This window comes from Lynx rufus, unplaced genomic scaffold (genome assembly GCF_022079265.1).
Source record: "Lynx rufus isolate CCGP_SWC_20201006 ecotype Redwood Valley unplaced genomic scaffold, mLynRuf1.p SCAF_1, whole genome shotgun sequence".
NCBI lineage: Eukaryota > Metazoa > Chordata > Mammalia > Carnivora > Felidae > Lynx > Lynx rufus.
Window position 1 is genome coordinate 178,869,727 of NW_025814823.1, and position 17,347 is coordinate 178,887,073.

Sequence of the window (17,347 nt, forward strand, 5' to 3'; positions counted from 1 at the left end):
ACCACATTCTATTGGCAAGGTGGTTACAGAGCTCTGCCAGTGTTGAAGGACACAGATGCCCCTCTTGATGGAGGAGCGTTGATGTCACATTGTAGGAAGAGCACGTGAGATGGGATGCATATTGGTGTGGCCATCTTTGGAAAACACAATCTGCCGGTCAGAAAGCTTAGGTGGTCTCTTATTTTTCAAGAGGCACCGAAGGTTTAGGTATAATTATCTCCATTCTAGAAATGGACAAACTGAGACAAAGATGCAAAGCAATTTGCCTTGGGCACTCTATTTAACCTCTCTGAACCTCAGTTACCTCATTTATAAAATGGGTAGAAAAACCTCTACCTGAATAGATTGGTATGAGCCCGCAGTGCTTATTACATTAGAGTGTTGGAGGTTTGAAGTTGGGAAGGCGTTTTGTGATTTCTAACAGCCCAGGTGAATGCAGAACACTAATCTTTATTGTTGTAGTATCGTTATTTCCTTGCCCTTCACCTACAGCCCCACAGCCAGCTAAGGACCTGAGTCTTTCTCCACGTACCTTCGAGAGCAGAGCTTGTCCCAGCATTTCGGAGGGCGGCTCACTTTCGTGCAGCAGAAGAGCTCACGGGCCCCATTTCTTGCCTGTTTCCCTCTTCCAAAAGGACAAGTACCTTGGGAAGAGGCTACCGGGCTGGGCAGGCTGCCCCTGGACCTGGCTGGCTGGGACAGCAGTGGGACTGTCCCTGCTTTCAGCTTCTGCTTGGCTGGGCTTTAAAAGGTGGATTTCTCTTCCTCTGCCTCAAATCTCCATTATTCCTAACCTTCCTCATTACTCTGAACGAAGTAAGTTTTAAAAAAATCCCAATAATGTAGTTGAGGAAACTGAAGCTCAGAGAGGTGCCGTGACCTGCGCAGGGTCACACAGCATGCAAGTGTCGAAGGCTCTGGAGGGCTTGGATGCTCCTGTGGGGAAATGCCAGCCCCCTAGTGGCTGATAAGCCCAACCTTTGGGAGCTCTAACTCCTCCTCCTTCCCTCATGTCAACAAAAGGAAATTCATTTCCCGTTCCTGACTTCTGTGCCAGACCAGAGAGACTGAGTGATGAAGAAATGTCTCTAAATGCACCGGGATGGTCTTTCCTGGCTTCTCAGTTTTGCTGTCTTTTGTTGTTCAAAATCTGTTTTCTACAGACCCTGGAAATTGCAGGTGTGGGGGCCTGGTAACGGCTGCTGTTGTCTCCTGGGTTGGTACCTACTCTCTTGAGTTTGTGTCCCGGGGCTGTGTGCTCAGACTTGACCATGTTTGGGCATGGAGGCTTGTCCCAGATGGGGACCAAAGCCCGCTTTCTCAGAGATGGGCTGGGAGCCCAAGCTTCTCGCTGCAGCTCAGGCAGCCTCTTTTGGGGTGGGGGCAGGGGCCAGGCAAGAAGTGTCTGCCTGCTGAAGACTCCAGGGCACGGGAGACTGTGAGTAGTGCGTCCAGAGCCCTTGGGGAGTGGTTTCTCCAACAATTGACGACTGACCGGGGGTTAGTGGGGAGATCGTGGGGGAGGGAGGCTGGCCGCGGAACTTCCTTCCTTAAGGGAGGTCCATCAGGATTCTGGGCTCCAGAGATGCTGACAGTGGTGTCAGCAGAGAGATGAGAACTGCTGGTGTCTGGGCCCATGGTCTGGTGGCCTACTGGGGGATCACTCCATGGCTGGATCACTCTAGTACCTCAGTGTCTTAGCACTCAGGTCCCAGCTCTCAGAGCACCAGAGGGTAGCCACCCGGAGAGCAGGGTTGGTCCTGGCATTTGTCCCTGGGGGAGGAGTGGGACAAAAAATAGGCTCAGCAAGAGCACTGGGGGCTTCGGCTCCAAACCTTCAGGATTCCCTTTGTTATACTAGTAACTAATGTTTAGTGACAGCCTGCCTGTGATCAATATGTGATATTTGGCATGTGACTTGATCTTTGTCAGAACTCTCTGAAGCAGGTACTATTATTCTTGTTTTATAGTCGTATGGTTGCTAAGTGGCAAAGTCAGGATTTGATCCCGGATCTGCTGACCTCAGAGTCCTCCCTGCCCCACCCCCCACCAAACCCTTAAACACCATACTCTACAATCTGTCCTTAAGGAAGAGAATCTCAACCAAAATACCAGGTCTAGAGGACCCTCCAAAATCCTACCTTCTCCTTCATTCTCCATCTTTCCGAAATTGACCCCAGACTTTGAGTGACTTTTCCAAATGAAAGATATATCCAAAAAGTCCAGATATTTAGCAACTCTCAAAAGTGAGAAATTCTTCTTGGAGTCTAACTGAAATCCCTCCTCTTATAGTGGCAACCCATTTCTTCCTATCCAGGCCTCAGGGGATATCAGCAGTTCCTACTCTTCTTCCTGTCTGAAGGCCCTCCCTGTGGTTGTTAAATCCCATCCATACCGATAACCGTATCCATATCCATACCCTCACCCCATTCTTTTGTCCTGCGTGGTTTTATCACCACTCTGCAAATCTACTCTCTCAGTGTAGGTAAACAGTATCACCAGAGCATTACAGACAGGTGAGACCTGAATAGACAGCAGGTTCCAAACTTCTCTGTTATGGGGGGAGCCCCTCCCCTCCCCTCTCCTTCCCTCCCCTCCCCTTCCCTGTCCTCTCTCCTCTCCTCTCCTCTCCTCTCCTCTCCTCTCCTCTCCTCTCCTCCTGAGTTCCCAGACCTGGTCACCCAACACCCCTTCCTTCCCAGTGTCAGGAGTGCCCAGGGGCTGGGAGGACACAAGAAGGCATGCAGCAGAGGAGGCAGTGCCCCTGGGAGGACTGAGTAGCCTGGAAGGTAGGGGACTCACCAATGGCAGCTTCTGGAGTGCATCCCCACTCTCCAGTAAAGAGCCCGTTGTGTTCGGGGTACTCAGCCTACCTGGCTGCCTGCTGGGGGCCCTGCTGCCCCTACTCTGCTTGCTGCCCCCAGCCCGGCCAGCCTTGCCTGGGGATTGTTTGGTAAACTGTGAAGTGTCCTAGGAGAAAGTGCTTGGGTGTTCCACACCTGCTGCCTACTGTTTCCGTTTATGTCACTGTATTACTTTTCTATTGCTGCGATAACAATTACTACATACTTGGTGGCCCCAAACAACAGAAATCTCCTCTCACATAGTTCTGGAAGCCAGAAGTCCAAAGTCTCCTCTGGCTTCTTACCTTCTCCTCTTGTCAAAGGACCCTTGTGATTACATTTGGGGTCTGCATGGATAATTCAGGATAATCTCCCCATCTCAGCATCCCTAAAGTCTTTGCCATGTAAAGTACCAGTCGCAGATATCAGGGCTGAGAATATGGACCTCCTCTTAGGAGTCATTATTGAGCCTATCATACATGCGAGCTTGGACTAGTCACTCTACCTCTCTGGGCCCCGGATCCTTCAACGGTGGAAAGGGGATGATGCTTGCCTCTCAGAGCTGATGGGAGGCTTCCATTAGGGTCAAAAAAGCCCTCTGAAGTTGCAACACTCCACATAAAACTAGAGGTGGTGTTGATCTTTGAGTAACCTCCCCTCTTACCTTCCCCCTTGTGGGGATTACCTGCTGCCTGTGCTCATCCCGTGTCTGTTTGCCTCTGTGGCTCCAGAAATGACCGCTGCCTGCAGTGGACATGGGGAAGAAGCTGGTGATGGCCCAGAAGCGGGGAGAGACTCGAGCCCTTTGCCTGGGTGTGGCCATGGTGGTGTGTGCTGTCATTGCCTACTATATCCTGGGCACGACCATGCTGCCCCTCTACCAGAAAAGGTACTGCACTCTCCTGGCTGCCCCACCCTCCATCCATTCTCCCAAGGGTCTGTTCTGCCAGGAACCCCAGCCTCTTCCTACCCCTCCCCTTGACTTCACATCAGGCAGGAAGGTCTGGACAATCCTCAGTCTTAGGGTTCACGGTTCAAGTGCAGGGAGGGTAGGCCTGACCGGACCCTGCTCATCCGGGATTCTGGGACCTGGGGGTGGCAGACATAGGAGGCTCTTCTCACACGAAACGGTGAAGGATCAGAGGAAATGCTCCAGCATGAGTTTAACCCTGGAGAAATCAGAGTTCTAGATTTTCATAGCTCATTTGCACAGTTTGACTCCCCTTCGGAAACCTCCTAGTCAGGTGGGCATCTAGCCTCCTGTTGAATACCTCAAGTGACAGGGAGCTCAGTACTTCATTGTACATACCATTTCATTTTGGGGCTTTTCTGAGTAGGAAATGTCACACTGAGCCAAAGCCTGCTCCCCTGGAGCTCTGTTCTGGAATCTCACAGATGTTCCATGCCCTTGCTCCCCGACATGTCAACCACTCGAGCTTTTAAAGGAAAAGGTGTGAAGTTCCTGATCCATTCTCTCCACTTGTGTTTTGAGGATAAGTCTCAGACCCTCGCCTCTGGACATTTCCAGCTGCTGATAGTTCCTCCATCTGGCAATGTGTGTCTTGCCTGATAAACGGGAGATGAGTCACAGTTGATCCCCTGATGGGTTGATGAGCCTGTTAGCCTCTCCTGGGCCTGCTTCTTCCCCATGTTTTATAACCCTGGAGCGATTCCAGGTTGGAATCTTACCCGAGAGAGGCATTGTACAGGACTGCTGTGTGCCTATGACACGTTATCTCCAGGTTGACCGCCATCCCCACCAACCTCCCTACCCTGGCACAAATCAAGTCCCTTCTACATCCACTCATTTTAGGGGAAAAGGCACAGGTCCGGTGTGGCCTCAGAAAAGTCATTCGACTTTTCTGAGCCCTTCTTCCCACCACCTGCAAGGTAAGGATGGTGTGGCTTAGGGCTAAGGGGTCTCAGGTCTGACTGCTCATCGGAATCAAGGCAGGGGGCTTTTAAAAACATACCAGGGCCTGGGCCCTGCCCACCTTAGAAATTCTGATTCCCTTGTTCTGGAGCACGGCTTGGACATGGAAATCTTTTCAAAAGCTCCCCAGGGCTTTGGGTCAGCAGCCTGGGGGAGAATCATTTATCTAGATGATCTCTAAGAGGCTTAAAAGCATTGATATTCTGATTCTATGCTTCTTGTGAGTGGGGTCACACTCCTTTAGTGCTAGATGATTATGGCAAGATGGAAGTCCCAGGCCTAGTCTCTCCAAAGGGGTTTAAACCTGGTGCTCTGTGCCACCCAGGTTCTGAGATATGTATGTATGTGCACATGGTCTCCCCAGCGTGTGGACGCAGGAATCCACGTGCCACCTGATTGAGACCAACATCAGGGACCAAGAGGAGCTGGAGGGCAAAAAGGTGCCCCAGTACCCATGCCTGTGGGTCAATGTGTCAGCTGTGGGCCGGTGGGCTGTGCTGTACCACACGGAGGACACTCGTGACCAGAACCAGCAGGTACTGACTTGGGGGGGGGGGAGGAGGGGATGGGCACATATCCCCCTTGCCCCTGGCAGGTGCATGGGCCTCTTCCTAACTGGATCCACATCTCCACTCTAGAGCATGGAGCCTGAGCCTACGTGATGAGGGTCCACAGCTGATATGAGGTCCAGCCAGACTTAGCTCTTCTGGGTTGGAGTTAGACAGACCTGGGTTGGAATCCCCACTCTGCCACTAAGTGCTGTATGACTTGGGGCAGGCAGTGAGCCCCTCTAAGCTCAGCTGCCACCTTTGCTGGAGTGCTGTTAATTAAGACAGAGGCTGTGTAGTGTGCTGAGTTCAATGTCAGGTGGATAGCCGGCACTTGTATAAGGTGAGTCAAATGAGAGACCAGACCCAGAGCTGACCCCGTGGGAGGGAACTCCTGAGATCCCCCTTGCTTCCCCCAGGAAAGCAGAGGCTGGAGAAATCTCTGGAAACCAGTGCTTGGGAGATTTTTCCCATCACTACCTCCTGCACCCCCAACCCACCATCCTAGTCTTTCCTACAGAAAATACAAGTTGGCCTTATCCATTCACTCATTCATTCAATAGTCACGGAGCACTTCCTGTGGCAGGAGCTTTGGACTCAGGAGGAGAGAGCGTACATGGGAAATAATATCTAATGGGGAGGGATCAGTGCCATAGAGAGGAAAAGAGAAAATTATGGGGTCAAGGGCAGGAGTGACTTTTTCTAGCCAACAGCGAGGTGAGGGTGTCAGGAAAGTATTTGTGTTAGGCTTTAAAAATCAGCAGGGGTGAGATACACAGAAACATGGAAGGCAGCATGCATGGCAAATGGAGGGCATAGAATAGAAGGTACTGGAAGGCGTGCTGCAGAAACCAACGCAGAGCTCAGTGGGACAGGAAGATGTTGCAGAGATGGGCTCCACATGACCCACCTACGGAATCAGAAAGTCTTTTGTTTGTGAAAGGTTTTTATATGTTTTTTTGAGAGAAGCAAAACTTTAGTGAAAACACTACAAGTTATGGATAATAATTAGTTCCTATATTTAAAAAAAAGATTATAGACAACACTTTACTGATTTTTTTTTTGATAAAAAGATCGTCTTTAAGGATATCTGGATGAAACAGCGAACACAACACAGTAGGAAAGGAGAAGTAAGTGTTGAATTCCAGTGCAAGACACAACACAGCACCATTAGCAAAGTGGGTAGAAGAAGCTATCCTACAACGCATGGAGTTAGACTTTTATATCCAGTAGAGATTTTTTTCAAGCTTTAGAAGTCCAGTGTAAGGAAGCGAATTGGGGGAAGGGCTAAGCTTATTTACCATCACCATTTTACCAAAAAACACAATGATTCAACCTCATGAGAAATAGAGGTTGGTCTGCCTGAATAGCAAATAGAGCAAATGCCAGGGCGGTCCAATCTCTCCGATTCCATTGGGACAGGTAGAGACCTGTCTCATCAGCCTGGGTCCGGGACAGGTCAAGTTCCTTTGCATTTGTACCAGAAAGCCGGAGCTTTATCTGGAACAAGTTCACTCCAAATAATGCTCCATGGTGCTGATTTTATTTATTTATTTAAAAAAAATTTTTTTTTATCGTTTTATTTATTTTTGAGACAGAGAGAGACAGAGCATGAACGGGGGAGGGTCAGAGAGAGAAGGAGACACAGAATCTGAAACAGGCTCCAGGCTCTGAGCCGTCAGCACAGAGCCTGACGCGGGGCTTGAACTCATGAACCACGAGATCATGACCCGAGCCGAAGTCAGACACTTAACTGACTGAGCCACCCAGGTGCCCTGCCATGGTGCTGATTTTAGCAGGAGGTGGGGTCATAAATGCCTACCATTTCCTAGGGGAAGGCTCTACTGGTTACCGGGAACTTAAATCCAAGTAGACCATAAAGAAGAGAAATGCTAATGATATTCTGGCACAGTACAAGCTGTGTGCCTGTCATCTCTGCCAAGGACTATGCAAGTATGGAATTGAAATGTGATCAGGCAATCTGGCACTGGTCAACTCTGGCCATGCATTGGAACCACCTGGGGACTTAACAAAACTGGGTTCCTACACCAGACCAACTGATGCAGAATTTTAGGGCTCTCCAGGTGATTCTAAGGCTTAGAATTACCTCTGCGAGCAAACAGGAGTCTTTAAAGGGTCTGTGGTCCTGGGAGCATGATCAGAGTGGTACAGAGGAGTGTGAAGTTCAACGACTGGGCAGAGAGCCTGGGGCCATGACAAGCAGCCAGGATGGAGGTAGGGCCTGCAGTAAGGATGGATGCTGACAGTCAGAGTTTGGTAGCTGCTGGGATGGGATGGGAAGGGCAGAGTGTTGATGGTGCACAGTGGGATTACTGACAGTGTCGGGGGGTCATAGAGAAATGGGTCTGGACAGTGCAAGGTGACCAGACCTGTTTTGTCAGCACTAACATGACTCAGCCCCACCAGATGGGGATAGAGCCCCTACGTCCTCCTGAATCAGCACCTGCCTGACTCCTGCTTCTTCTTTGGCATTCAGTGGCTGCTGATTTATCCCAAGGAGCAAGAAGCAAATTCCCAAAGACAACCAGAAGGGATCACTGGTGTGATAGGAATTGCGAGCAGGCCGGCTTGCAGGCTGCCTGCCTGACTCTGAGGTTGCCAGTTCAGAGGAGCAAGGGGCCAGATCTGCCCCTGTAGTGAGCTGTCTGCAGCATGTGAGACATGTGAGAGCGTGTGGGCATGCTCTGCCTGCACCTGTAAGGACAGTGCAGGCTGGTAGCCACAGACTCTTCTGTCTTCTTTCTCCTGGCACCCAGGCATCACCAGGAGAGGTTCTAAAGAGGCTGTTGCTCTGGTGGGACAGTGGAAGCGCCCTTTGTGGTTTTGTCAAGCAGCTGGGTTGGTGAGCCAGCTACCCCATCTACTTTCATTCAGCTCTGGAGTACAGGGAGCCAGTGCTCTGGGCCAGCTGGGCGTGCTCCGGATTCACGTGTGAAAGGCCAGTCAAGGCTACCGCCCCCCAGCCTCACTCTGAGGAAGGAGGCTACCAATCAGCTACTGGTTCTCCCATGAGCCTTAGTGCAAGAGATTCTAAGCCCCTTCCCATGCTCTGTGCTGAGAATGTGTTGTCACAGGACTTGGGGAAAGGTTGGACCATTTCAGATCCTTCATATAACTCAGAGGTAGCTGGATCCCAGACAGGGGACAGAGGATGCAGATAGGCCCCAGGCCTCTGAGGTCGGTCCTGCAAAGTGAACTTCTGTCCAGTGTCTTGTCAAAAAGTCCCACCAAAGGATCCAGCATGACCACATGCTGGCAAAAGACACAGAGGGGCCCAGGATGGGCACAAGCCCTCACCTGAGAGCTTATCCACCAGTCCCTCTTTAAGAATGGAAAGAAAGAGCTGTTGTTGCAATTTCATAGTTAAGTCACATTATTTTTGTTATTACTTTTGATAGCATCTTCCATTTACTGAGCACTTAGCATGTGCTGGGCTCTGTGCTTGGGCTTTACATGTATCATCTCTTCTAATGTCCTCACAAACCCATTTTGCAAGACTCAGAGAGGTTGTACCACTTGGAACTGGTGGCTGAATCCAGGTCTGTCTGGTTCCACAGCCACACCATTGCTCAATGGGGTAGGTTACCAAGGTCATAGTGAGAGGCACTGGGGAGACAGGCTAGGTCCTCTCAGCTCAGAATTCTGAATTCACCTGCTATGGGACCCTGCAGTGCCCAACAACTTAGACTGGCAGATTCCCTGGAGGCAGTGTTTCCCAGCCTTAGTTGCTCCCTGGCTGGCTGGGTACCTACTTGGGTGGCAGTTCCCCCACATCCCAGGCTGTCAGAACATGAATGCAACCATCCTCTTTACTGCTGGATGGGTGCTGTGTGGGCTAGCAGCTTTGGGGATGGGGTCTCATTCACATCCAGGAAGTGGCCAAGGCCTGGGGAGAGGCTGGCTCAACATTACACATGTTGATCTTGGACATGATTATACTAGGTCAGTGGTCTCAAACCACTGTAGGAAGGGATCACTTGTTTTCTGGACCCTGCCCTCAGTAATTCAGAGTGAGTGGGAAGCTGTGCTCCGGCCAGGTGGTCTGCGGCAGATTCTGTGACGGGGGGACCACCTTTGCAGAATATCTCCCAGAGCCTCACATACATAACATTCAGACCTCCCGGCACAGAACGGAGATAAAAGCAGGGTCTCCATTCTGTGCCTCCTCTGCAGAACTTTCCAGATGGACCTCACCTGACCAGGCCAGAGGCTCCTAACAATCAGTGTCAGAATTAAGTGTGTGCCGTGCTTTGCCTGCACAAGCTCTTTCAAATGTAATGTCTTTTTCCTTTGAATCCCAGTATCAAATACTGGCTTGCCAATATCTTTTTTTTGGCTCACAAAGGGCTAGAACCACGGAGGGTTTTTGATTCAAATTTTTGCCAATGTTTTAAAACTGCGGGAGTTCACATTAAAATTTGGGGTTCTGGCTTTTCTTGAAATTTTGGAGGCCTGGCTACAACAGGTCTTCTGGATCACAAGGCATGCATCGTCCGGATGGCGTGAGGACTGCCAGTCTGGAAGCTTCTGGCTCTCTTTATTTCATCAGCCCCCTCCCCCAACAATTGTCCCTGGCACCAGGGGAAGTGTCAGGTGGCACCCGTCATCTCTTCCCTCCCCCACTTCACATGTGGATGCTGCAGTGTGAGCCCCGTGGGCGACTGAGCGTATGACCTCTGCCCTGGATCCAAATGCAGAGCCTACTCGGTCTGTGTCACTCATTGGCCAGTTAAGTTTGAAGCCCGTATTTAATAACATCCTTTGAAGGAGATATTGCTATTAACCCATTTAAGAGATAAGATATCAAGGTTGAGAAAGGCGAGCAATTTGCCTAAGGTTCTACAGCCAGTGGAGGCAGAACTAGGACTCCAGTTGGGCCCCCCCTCCAGGTGTGGGCATGTACCCTGAGCAGCTCCTGGGCCACTGTCCTCACAAATGACACTGTGAAGGTGCCCTCTGGAACCAAGCAGTGCACAGCCTTCCAAGCTTCAACCAGTCCCAACTCCCAGCGGGGGACCCAACGCCAAAGCCAACACTTTCCCTTACTTCATGCCAGCCCCTCATCTTGCCCAAAGCGACGGGGATTTCCGACTTCATGGGTGCTCTTGCTTCCCCTCACAGTGCTCCTACATCCCACGCAGCCTGGAAAACTACCAGGTGGCCCGGGCCGATGTGGAGAAGGTCAGAACGAACTTCCACGAGCATCGGATTTTCTACTGCTTCTCAACGACTCGGGAGAATGAGACCACTGTCCTGTACCGGCGCCTCTATGGACCCCAGACCCTGCTCTTCTCTCTCTTCTGGCCCACCTTCCTGCTGACCGGTGGCCTCCTCATTATCGCCATGGTGAAGATCAACCAGTCCCTTTCCATCCTGGCGGCTCAGAAGTAGACCTATCCATGCCACAGCATGCTCGGCCGGCCGGAGGGGACTGGGTGGGCCCCCAGGCCTCTCCCTACTCATGTATCCATGTCTCCTCCCCCTGCCTTCTCACTATTAGGGCTCTTATCCCTCCCACCTTCCGCTACGTGGGTGGGCCTTGGGAAATCCCTTTGTTAACTCATTCCTGATACGATGGGATATGGAATGTGCAACAGCCCCCTGGTGCTTCAGAGAGCTCCAGGCCAGCTGGTAACAGCTTCCCATCGCCTGTCCCCACTCAACTGGCTCAAACCCACTTTCTACTGCGCCACGGACCCCGCCCCACAGACAACAATGATGCTTATCTCTGTGCCTGTGTTTTCTCGGTTGGCTCAAAGGCCCACCTTTGCCGTCCCTGGCAAACCTCAGTTCCTTCTTTGAATTCCATAATGAAATTATGGGACAGCAGGTCCCACGTATACAGAACATTTAGAATATTGCTTTTAGGACACTCAGTGCTATATGCATTTTTATTCCAAAATTAACAAATGTAGGCACAAACTTCTGGTTCTAAAATACTTAAGTCATGGGGATGTCATGTACAGCATAGTGACTATAGTTAACAATTCTGTATTACATATTGGAAAGTTGCTAAGAGAGTAAATCTTAAAAGTGCTCATCACAAGAAAACAAATTTGTAGCTATGTATGGTGACAGATGTTAACTAGATTTAGTGCGGTGATCATTTTGCAATATACGCAATATTATGTTGTACACCTGAAACGGATGTAATGTTATATGTCAATTATACCTCAATAAAATATACATATATACATCAAGAGGCTATAAGGAAATATACTAAAATACATCAAAATATTAACAGAGGGATTGGAATGGTGGTTAATTTTCATTTTCTTCCTCATCCCTCTTTTTATTTTTCATACTTTTCTAAGTTTTCAGCAGTAGGAAGGTGTGGTTTCATTGGTTTTGTTTTTAATGAGAAAAGCAATGGTAGGTATCATTTTAAGAAGATTTGGAAGGGTGAGCCTCACGTCCCCAAACAGGTGGAAGTAGGCTGGGGAGGGGTTGGGCTCCAATCAGAGGCAGGCTTTTGAGAACATACAATTTTAAGAGCCCTCTATGGAAGGAAGGTAACCACATAGATGGGGATGCATAATTTACAATGCAGGTAAGTATAAGGCACTGGCCCTGCAAGGGAAGCCTGTCTCACACATGAAAAGGACATAAGTGGAGGATGCCATCGTCTCTACTGTTACTACTCCAAGAAATTCCCCTACAGCAGTGGTTCTCAAAGTACAGTCCCTGGTCCAGCGACATCAGCATTCTGGGGAGCCTTGGGAGAAATGCACGTTCTCAGGCCCCGGCTCCAGCCCAAGGGAGTGTGGTGGAGTGGGGTGGGGTGGCGGATGGAGGAGGGGGACAGCATTCTGTATGTTAACAATGGCTGCAGGGGCTTCTGTGGTACCCCCAAGCATGAGAACCACTGGTGTAGGGAACCAGTGCCCTGTCACCGGGCTTTTCGGAATGGATGGATGACTGTTTGACAGTGCAGTTCCTGAGCTGGATGTGAAGTTAGGCTGGCATCTCTGAAGTTCCTTCTGGAGCTGTGATTCTAGACGCAGCCCCAGGGTATAAATCTTGTCTCTGCCTCTGCCAGATTTCATCTCTCAGATTCACAGTTGTTTCATCTTGAAAAAGTGACTCCTCCTTTTGGGTGGTTGGGAGGGCTGAATGAAGGTTTGGCACATGGTAGGTGGCCAGAACGGAAGCAATTATTAATTACCATAATAAGAAATAAATACTCAGAAGCTCCCAGAAGCAATTATACCAAAGATAATGTTAGCTAGCATTTATTGGTGCTTATGTATTACATGCTGGGCACTGTGCTAAGCAGTTTGCCTTGTAGAAATTCAGCAAGGTACTACTCAGCCTACCTCAGAGAGGAGAGAACAGCACAGGACAGTGGTTAAGTACGTGAACTTGTGATGTGGACTGCCTGGCTTCAAATACCCAACCCTGCCATTCACTAGCTGGGTGACCTTGGACAAATACCTCAATTTCCTCATTTGCAAAATATGAACTAATAATATCTCCCTTTTAGGATTGTTGGTATTAAATTAGTTATTCTACAAGCTTCTTAGACTAGTGACTGGCATATGGCAAGTGCTCTATAAGATACTATGAAAAACTGAAGCTCTAAGATGTCATTGGCCAAGGTCATTCATATAGCAGGTGAGGAGCTAGGAATCAAGCCCTGGGCTGTGTGTGTCATTCCAGAGCGGACTGTCAACCACAGTACTTGAGCAGACGCAGCTGAAAGGCTGAGGGCCCCAGTCCCCCAAAGCCCCAGGGACCAGGTAAGGACTAGTGCTACGTCCCTGGAACCCAATGGTGCTCTCATACAAGTCAGGGATGTGAGGGGAGAGCATCTGTAATCTGCATGAACATCTCTTACTTCTAACCAGAGAGCCCTGATATACCCCATACCCTCCAGGTTCTTATCTGGGGACATTCCTTCCAAGGGGACTGCACCATTCCCCAGAGGTTCTCCCTTCTGGGGTCAGGGAAGTCTCAAGTCCTCCGAGTCTTTTAAGAAAGCCTCAGAGGGGCGCCTGGGTGGCACAGTCAGTTAAGCGTCTGACTTCAGCCAGGTCATGATCTCGCGGTCCGGGAGTTCGAGCCCCGCAATCAGGCTCTGGGCTGATGGCTCGGAGCCTGGAGCCTGTTTCAGATTCTGTGTCTCCCTCTCTCTCTGCCCCTCCCCCGTTCATGCTCTGTCTCTCTCTGTCCCAAAAATAAATAAAAACGTTGAAAAAAAATTAAAAAAAAAAAAAAAGAAAGCCTCAGAGGTGACATTGTACTATGGTAATGGTACTAATGGTAAGACATTACCATTGGAGGAAATTAGACAAAGCATACAATGGGATCTCTCTGTATTATGTCTTCTAGTGGTATGGGAATCTGCAAGTATCTCAAAAATTTAAGTTTAATATAAATAATAAGAAAAAGTCCCCACCATAAGTCTCGCTTAAAGGGACTCCTTCACACATGGTTTTCATGTATCTGCATTTGGGGCTAAGATACATAGAAACTCAAACAGCCCCTGTGAGGGGAAAGGCCATGTACCTCTAGAAAAATGCCCAGCCCCCAGTGCCCCATGCATCATTAATGGTGACCTTCATTGGCTTGGGACACATGCCCTCCTCCTGTCGATAAGACTGGATTATATCTGCCTGCTGCTCACAGAACTCCATGTACAGGATGAGCGTGAAATAGTGGGCATTTGAGCATGATAAGTTAGACACTGAGGAAAAATGTTTTTTGGGATAATAGCTGCCTAGGAGCAGAAAGCCCTCATCAGTTCTTAATAAATCACTGCTAATGAGCATCTTGTGTTTCCACCGTTTTTTGCTTTTCATCTCACGGGCCAGTGACTCACACCTGGAGAGGTGCACCTGGCTTGCTCCCCTATGCCCCTCCCCTGGGAATCAGCCCATGTGGTAGGGATCAGAGACAGGGGATGGGGAGGCCAGAGATCAATCAGACCCACTGCCTGCCTTCAAGGAGCTTTTCCATCCTTGCCAGTCTTCCCCACCATTACCAAGGTCTTCCTTTTTCACAGTGAAGAAAAAGGAAGGAACCTAACTTACGCAAATTCAAAACAGTGCAATCTCAAATATTGATAAAATCTTTCTGTGAATTATTGAAATGATTCCAGACCCACTCCATCAACAATGTATCCAGAATTTTTCCTAATTTTAAAGCTCGTTTTTCAAGTGAGTGGATTGTAAACTGCAGTCATTCTATTGCTAATTGACAGTACAGGCTGGTGCGTAAATGTTATCTCCTGTCTTTTGGAGTAGAGTTGCATTTAGAGAATTTTGAATTATATGAAATGTTTGGGAGTATACTGTTTGAACAAAGTGTAACTATCCTGTACCTCACCAGTGGCTGCCTTTTCACATGGAGGGACAAGAGGAAGATCAAAGCAAGATCAGAAAGACAGGAAGAAATTCACCCCAGTGTAGTGTAGTGTTTTTCACAGAGGAGGCTTGCAAGGTCAAAAATGTTTGCAATAATACTAAGATGTTCAGCTGCTTCCTAGATTTCCATGACTCTCCCTTCCCACTCACATAAAACAGATGATCCTCAGCCAACTTTCTTAAAGGATTTGGGAGATGGGGAAGGGATGAATATGGATGCAAAGCCAACAACTTCCAGCTGATGGGTGGACAGAGTTGTGGATTTATCCAAAGGCTGCATCTTCTCCCTCAGTTGCAGTCTTTAATCTCTTATAATCTCCATCACCCCTACCAAGCTCCCTCTTTCCTGATACACACAAACTAAAAACAGGGCCTTGCTACCTAGCTTTTACATGTATAGCTCATTTAATCCTAGCAATATTCTTTAGTTTACTATTGCTATCTTCACATCCTAAATGAGGCAACCGAGGCACAGAGGAGGAATTTAGCCTATCACAGATCAGAAGTTAGCAAAATGCAGAGCTGGGATTCAAACCTGGACAGTATGGCTTCAGACCTTACTCTCAAAGTTCTGTGATTCCTGTCCTGCAGCCTGTGCTCCTTATAACAAACGGAGAATGCCGAGCAGAGCACAGTCAGTACTGGGAATCTGTTGGATGCTTCCATATACCTTCTCACAGAGCCCAGGCTTTCAGCTGGCTCCCTGGAGTCACATCCCTCAAGGGTGAACAGATGTAGGTTGAGTATGTGTCCAAAAAGGCCCTGCAAAGCTTCTGATGTGGGCATTACTGAGACAGACAGGGGCCATGCAGTCAGCTACAATCTGTCTGACTCCACCGCCACCAGCCCGCAGCCCATTAAACACTAGATGGGAACCCAGGGACGCTGGGGCTACAACAATCCCATGGCTCAGTCTATTAAGCAGAATGTGGGGCACCGGGGTGGCTCAGTCAGTTAAGCATCTGACTCTTGGTTTCGGCTCAGGTCATGATCTCACAGTTTCATGGGTTCAAGCCTGGCTTTGGGCTTCATGCTGACAGTGCAGAACCTGCTTGGGATACTCTCCCCCCGACCCCCGCCCTGTCTCTGCATCTCCCCCCACTAGCACAGTCTCTGTCTCTCTCAAAAACAAACAAACTTTAAAAAAAAAGCAGAATGGAAGAGAGGCTGGTCTCACATGACTCTCTCAAGACCCCACACTTCTCTCAGTGATCCTTGTTTTCTTTCCCAATTGTTCCCAAACCATCGGCTTAATAGTCCACTCAGCCACTCTAGAATTTGTCCAGGAGTTGACAGCATGCTTATTTATACAGAGCTTTGGAGTCCTCTCTTGCTATTAGTAATAAAAATCAGGCCATACCAAGAATCATGTGACTCTTCTTGGTATTTAAGTAATTTTTCCTGTGACTCTATTGACAACTCAAGTAGTCATATTCTTAGAAACCTCTTATACATATGTGTCTTTAAACACTGTTTTATACACCCTCCATTGAAATTCCCTGAGCCACAAGCCAGAACTTCATTGATTTGGAGTAGCCAGAGCTTTCTGAGCTCCTGACCTTGTGTGAGCCTCTTCAGCATCTTGGATCATCACTCCCAGTTCTCAGACCTCACTCCTTGTGGGGAAGACAGGAATAAACCCAAACAGAGGTGGGTGTTGTTTGGCTCTCCATCAGATTATTTCCCCAATAATTTCAGCTGTCAGTAATTTGTACTCTTTCTCTTGGGCCACGTTCGAAAAGCTTTTTTCTCATTTTTACATTTTTGGGAGGTAAGTTTCAGCTTAGTGTGACCTTCTCCTTATGGCTCTGAATTATGTGTTTTATTTGTCTTTGGAGAGGGAACCTGTAGGGAAGAAAGCTCACAAAAGTGAGAGTTTGAATCTGGATTGCCTGGGACCTTGGGCAGTTTATTGAATCTTGCTGGGTCTCAATGTTCTCAATTGGAAAACAAGCATAACATAGTTTGTTTTATAGATGGCTCGTGATGATTCGGTGCAGTATTGAATGGGGAGTGCTCAGCACTGTCCCCGGCGCAGAGAAAATGCTCCTCAAATGTTCATTCTCTCTTGGAACAAACATGTCTCTTTCCTCCGATTATACAGGTTCTTCTCTGTTTGAGCCCGGAGAGCTTCCTACTGCCCCCTTTCCTTAGTAGCAAATTCCCACTTCTCTTTCTTGCGAGTACCACTGAGGACCAACTTGCCTCTCTGTCCCTCTCAACCCATTTCTATCTGTACTCCATCTTAAAAATTTCTGCCACAAACAGACTGCCTGTCTTTACGTTGAACTTTCTTGAATCTACTTGCATAAACTTAGCTCCTGAGGAAAAGTGTTACCTGCACACAGAGGCCACATCCCTGACTGGCTGAAACACTCAATGGCCGATGGGCCAGTGTCCACGAAAGCCTACTTCCTGGGAGTACTATCACCATCGACAACAATAGATCTGGCTGGAATAATCCTCCAAGTGTGAGGCAGGCAAATACTTTGGCCTAGAAATCAGGCTTAATTGGAAACAAAATTGTATTTCCATGCCAACTGCAGGACGCCTATATCCACAGCTAATTTATCAAGGTAATGCCTCATCTCCTGGAAGGCTCCTGGGAATAGAATGGCTGCACCAGCAAAATTACCA

At 48.7% G+C, this 17,347-nt stretch overlaps 2 protein-coding genes across 5 annotated transcripts in view; one reads left to right on the top strand and one right to left on the bottom strand.

The window, feature by feature from the left end:
* The window catches only part of KCNIP1 (potassium voltage-gated channel interacting protein 1), a 344,358-nt gene that overhangs the window by 309,656 nt on the left and 17,355 nt on the right, over positions 1-17,347 (bottom strand). The window lies entirely within an intron of this gene.
* Positions 1,093-11,358, top strand: KCNMB1 (potassium calcium-activated channel subfamily M regulatory beta subunit 1). Of its 2 annotated transcripts, none has more exons than XM_047072978.1 (4): positions 1,093-1,216; positions 3,575-3,732; positions 5,141-5,312; positions 10,467-11,358. In XM_047072978.1, exons 2-4 carry the CDS (start codon positions 3,599-3,601, stop codon positions 10,734-10,736), a joined length of 576 nt encoding a protein of 191 aa, XP_046928934.1. In that variant the 5' UTR covers positions 1,093-1,216; positions 3,575-3,598; the 3' UTR covers positions 10,737-11,358. The 2 variants fall into 2 exon arrangements, with proteins under 2 accessions (XP_046928934.1, XP_046928925.1); XM_047072969.1 differs by lacking the exon at positions 1,093-1,216 and adding an exon at positions 1,341-1,438.

What these genes read in the sequence shown, in the direction of transcription:
- KCNMB1 (XM_047072978.1), top strand. Translation starts at nt 3,599, where the DNA reads ATGGGGAAGAAGCTGGTGATGGCCCAGAAGCGGGGAGAGACTCGAGCC. An exon ending in CTGCCCCTCTACCAGAAAAG is followed by an intron (nt 3,733 to 5,140) that starts GTACTGCACTCT and finishes TGGTCTCCCCAG; the next exon opens with CGTGTGGACGCAGGAATCCA. An exon ending in CTCGTGACCAGAACCAGCAG is followed by an intron (nt 5,313 to 10,466) that starts GTACTGACTTGG and finishes TTCCCCTCACAG; the next exon opens with TGCTCCTACATCCCACGCAG.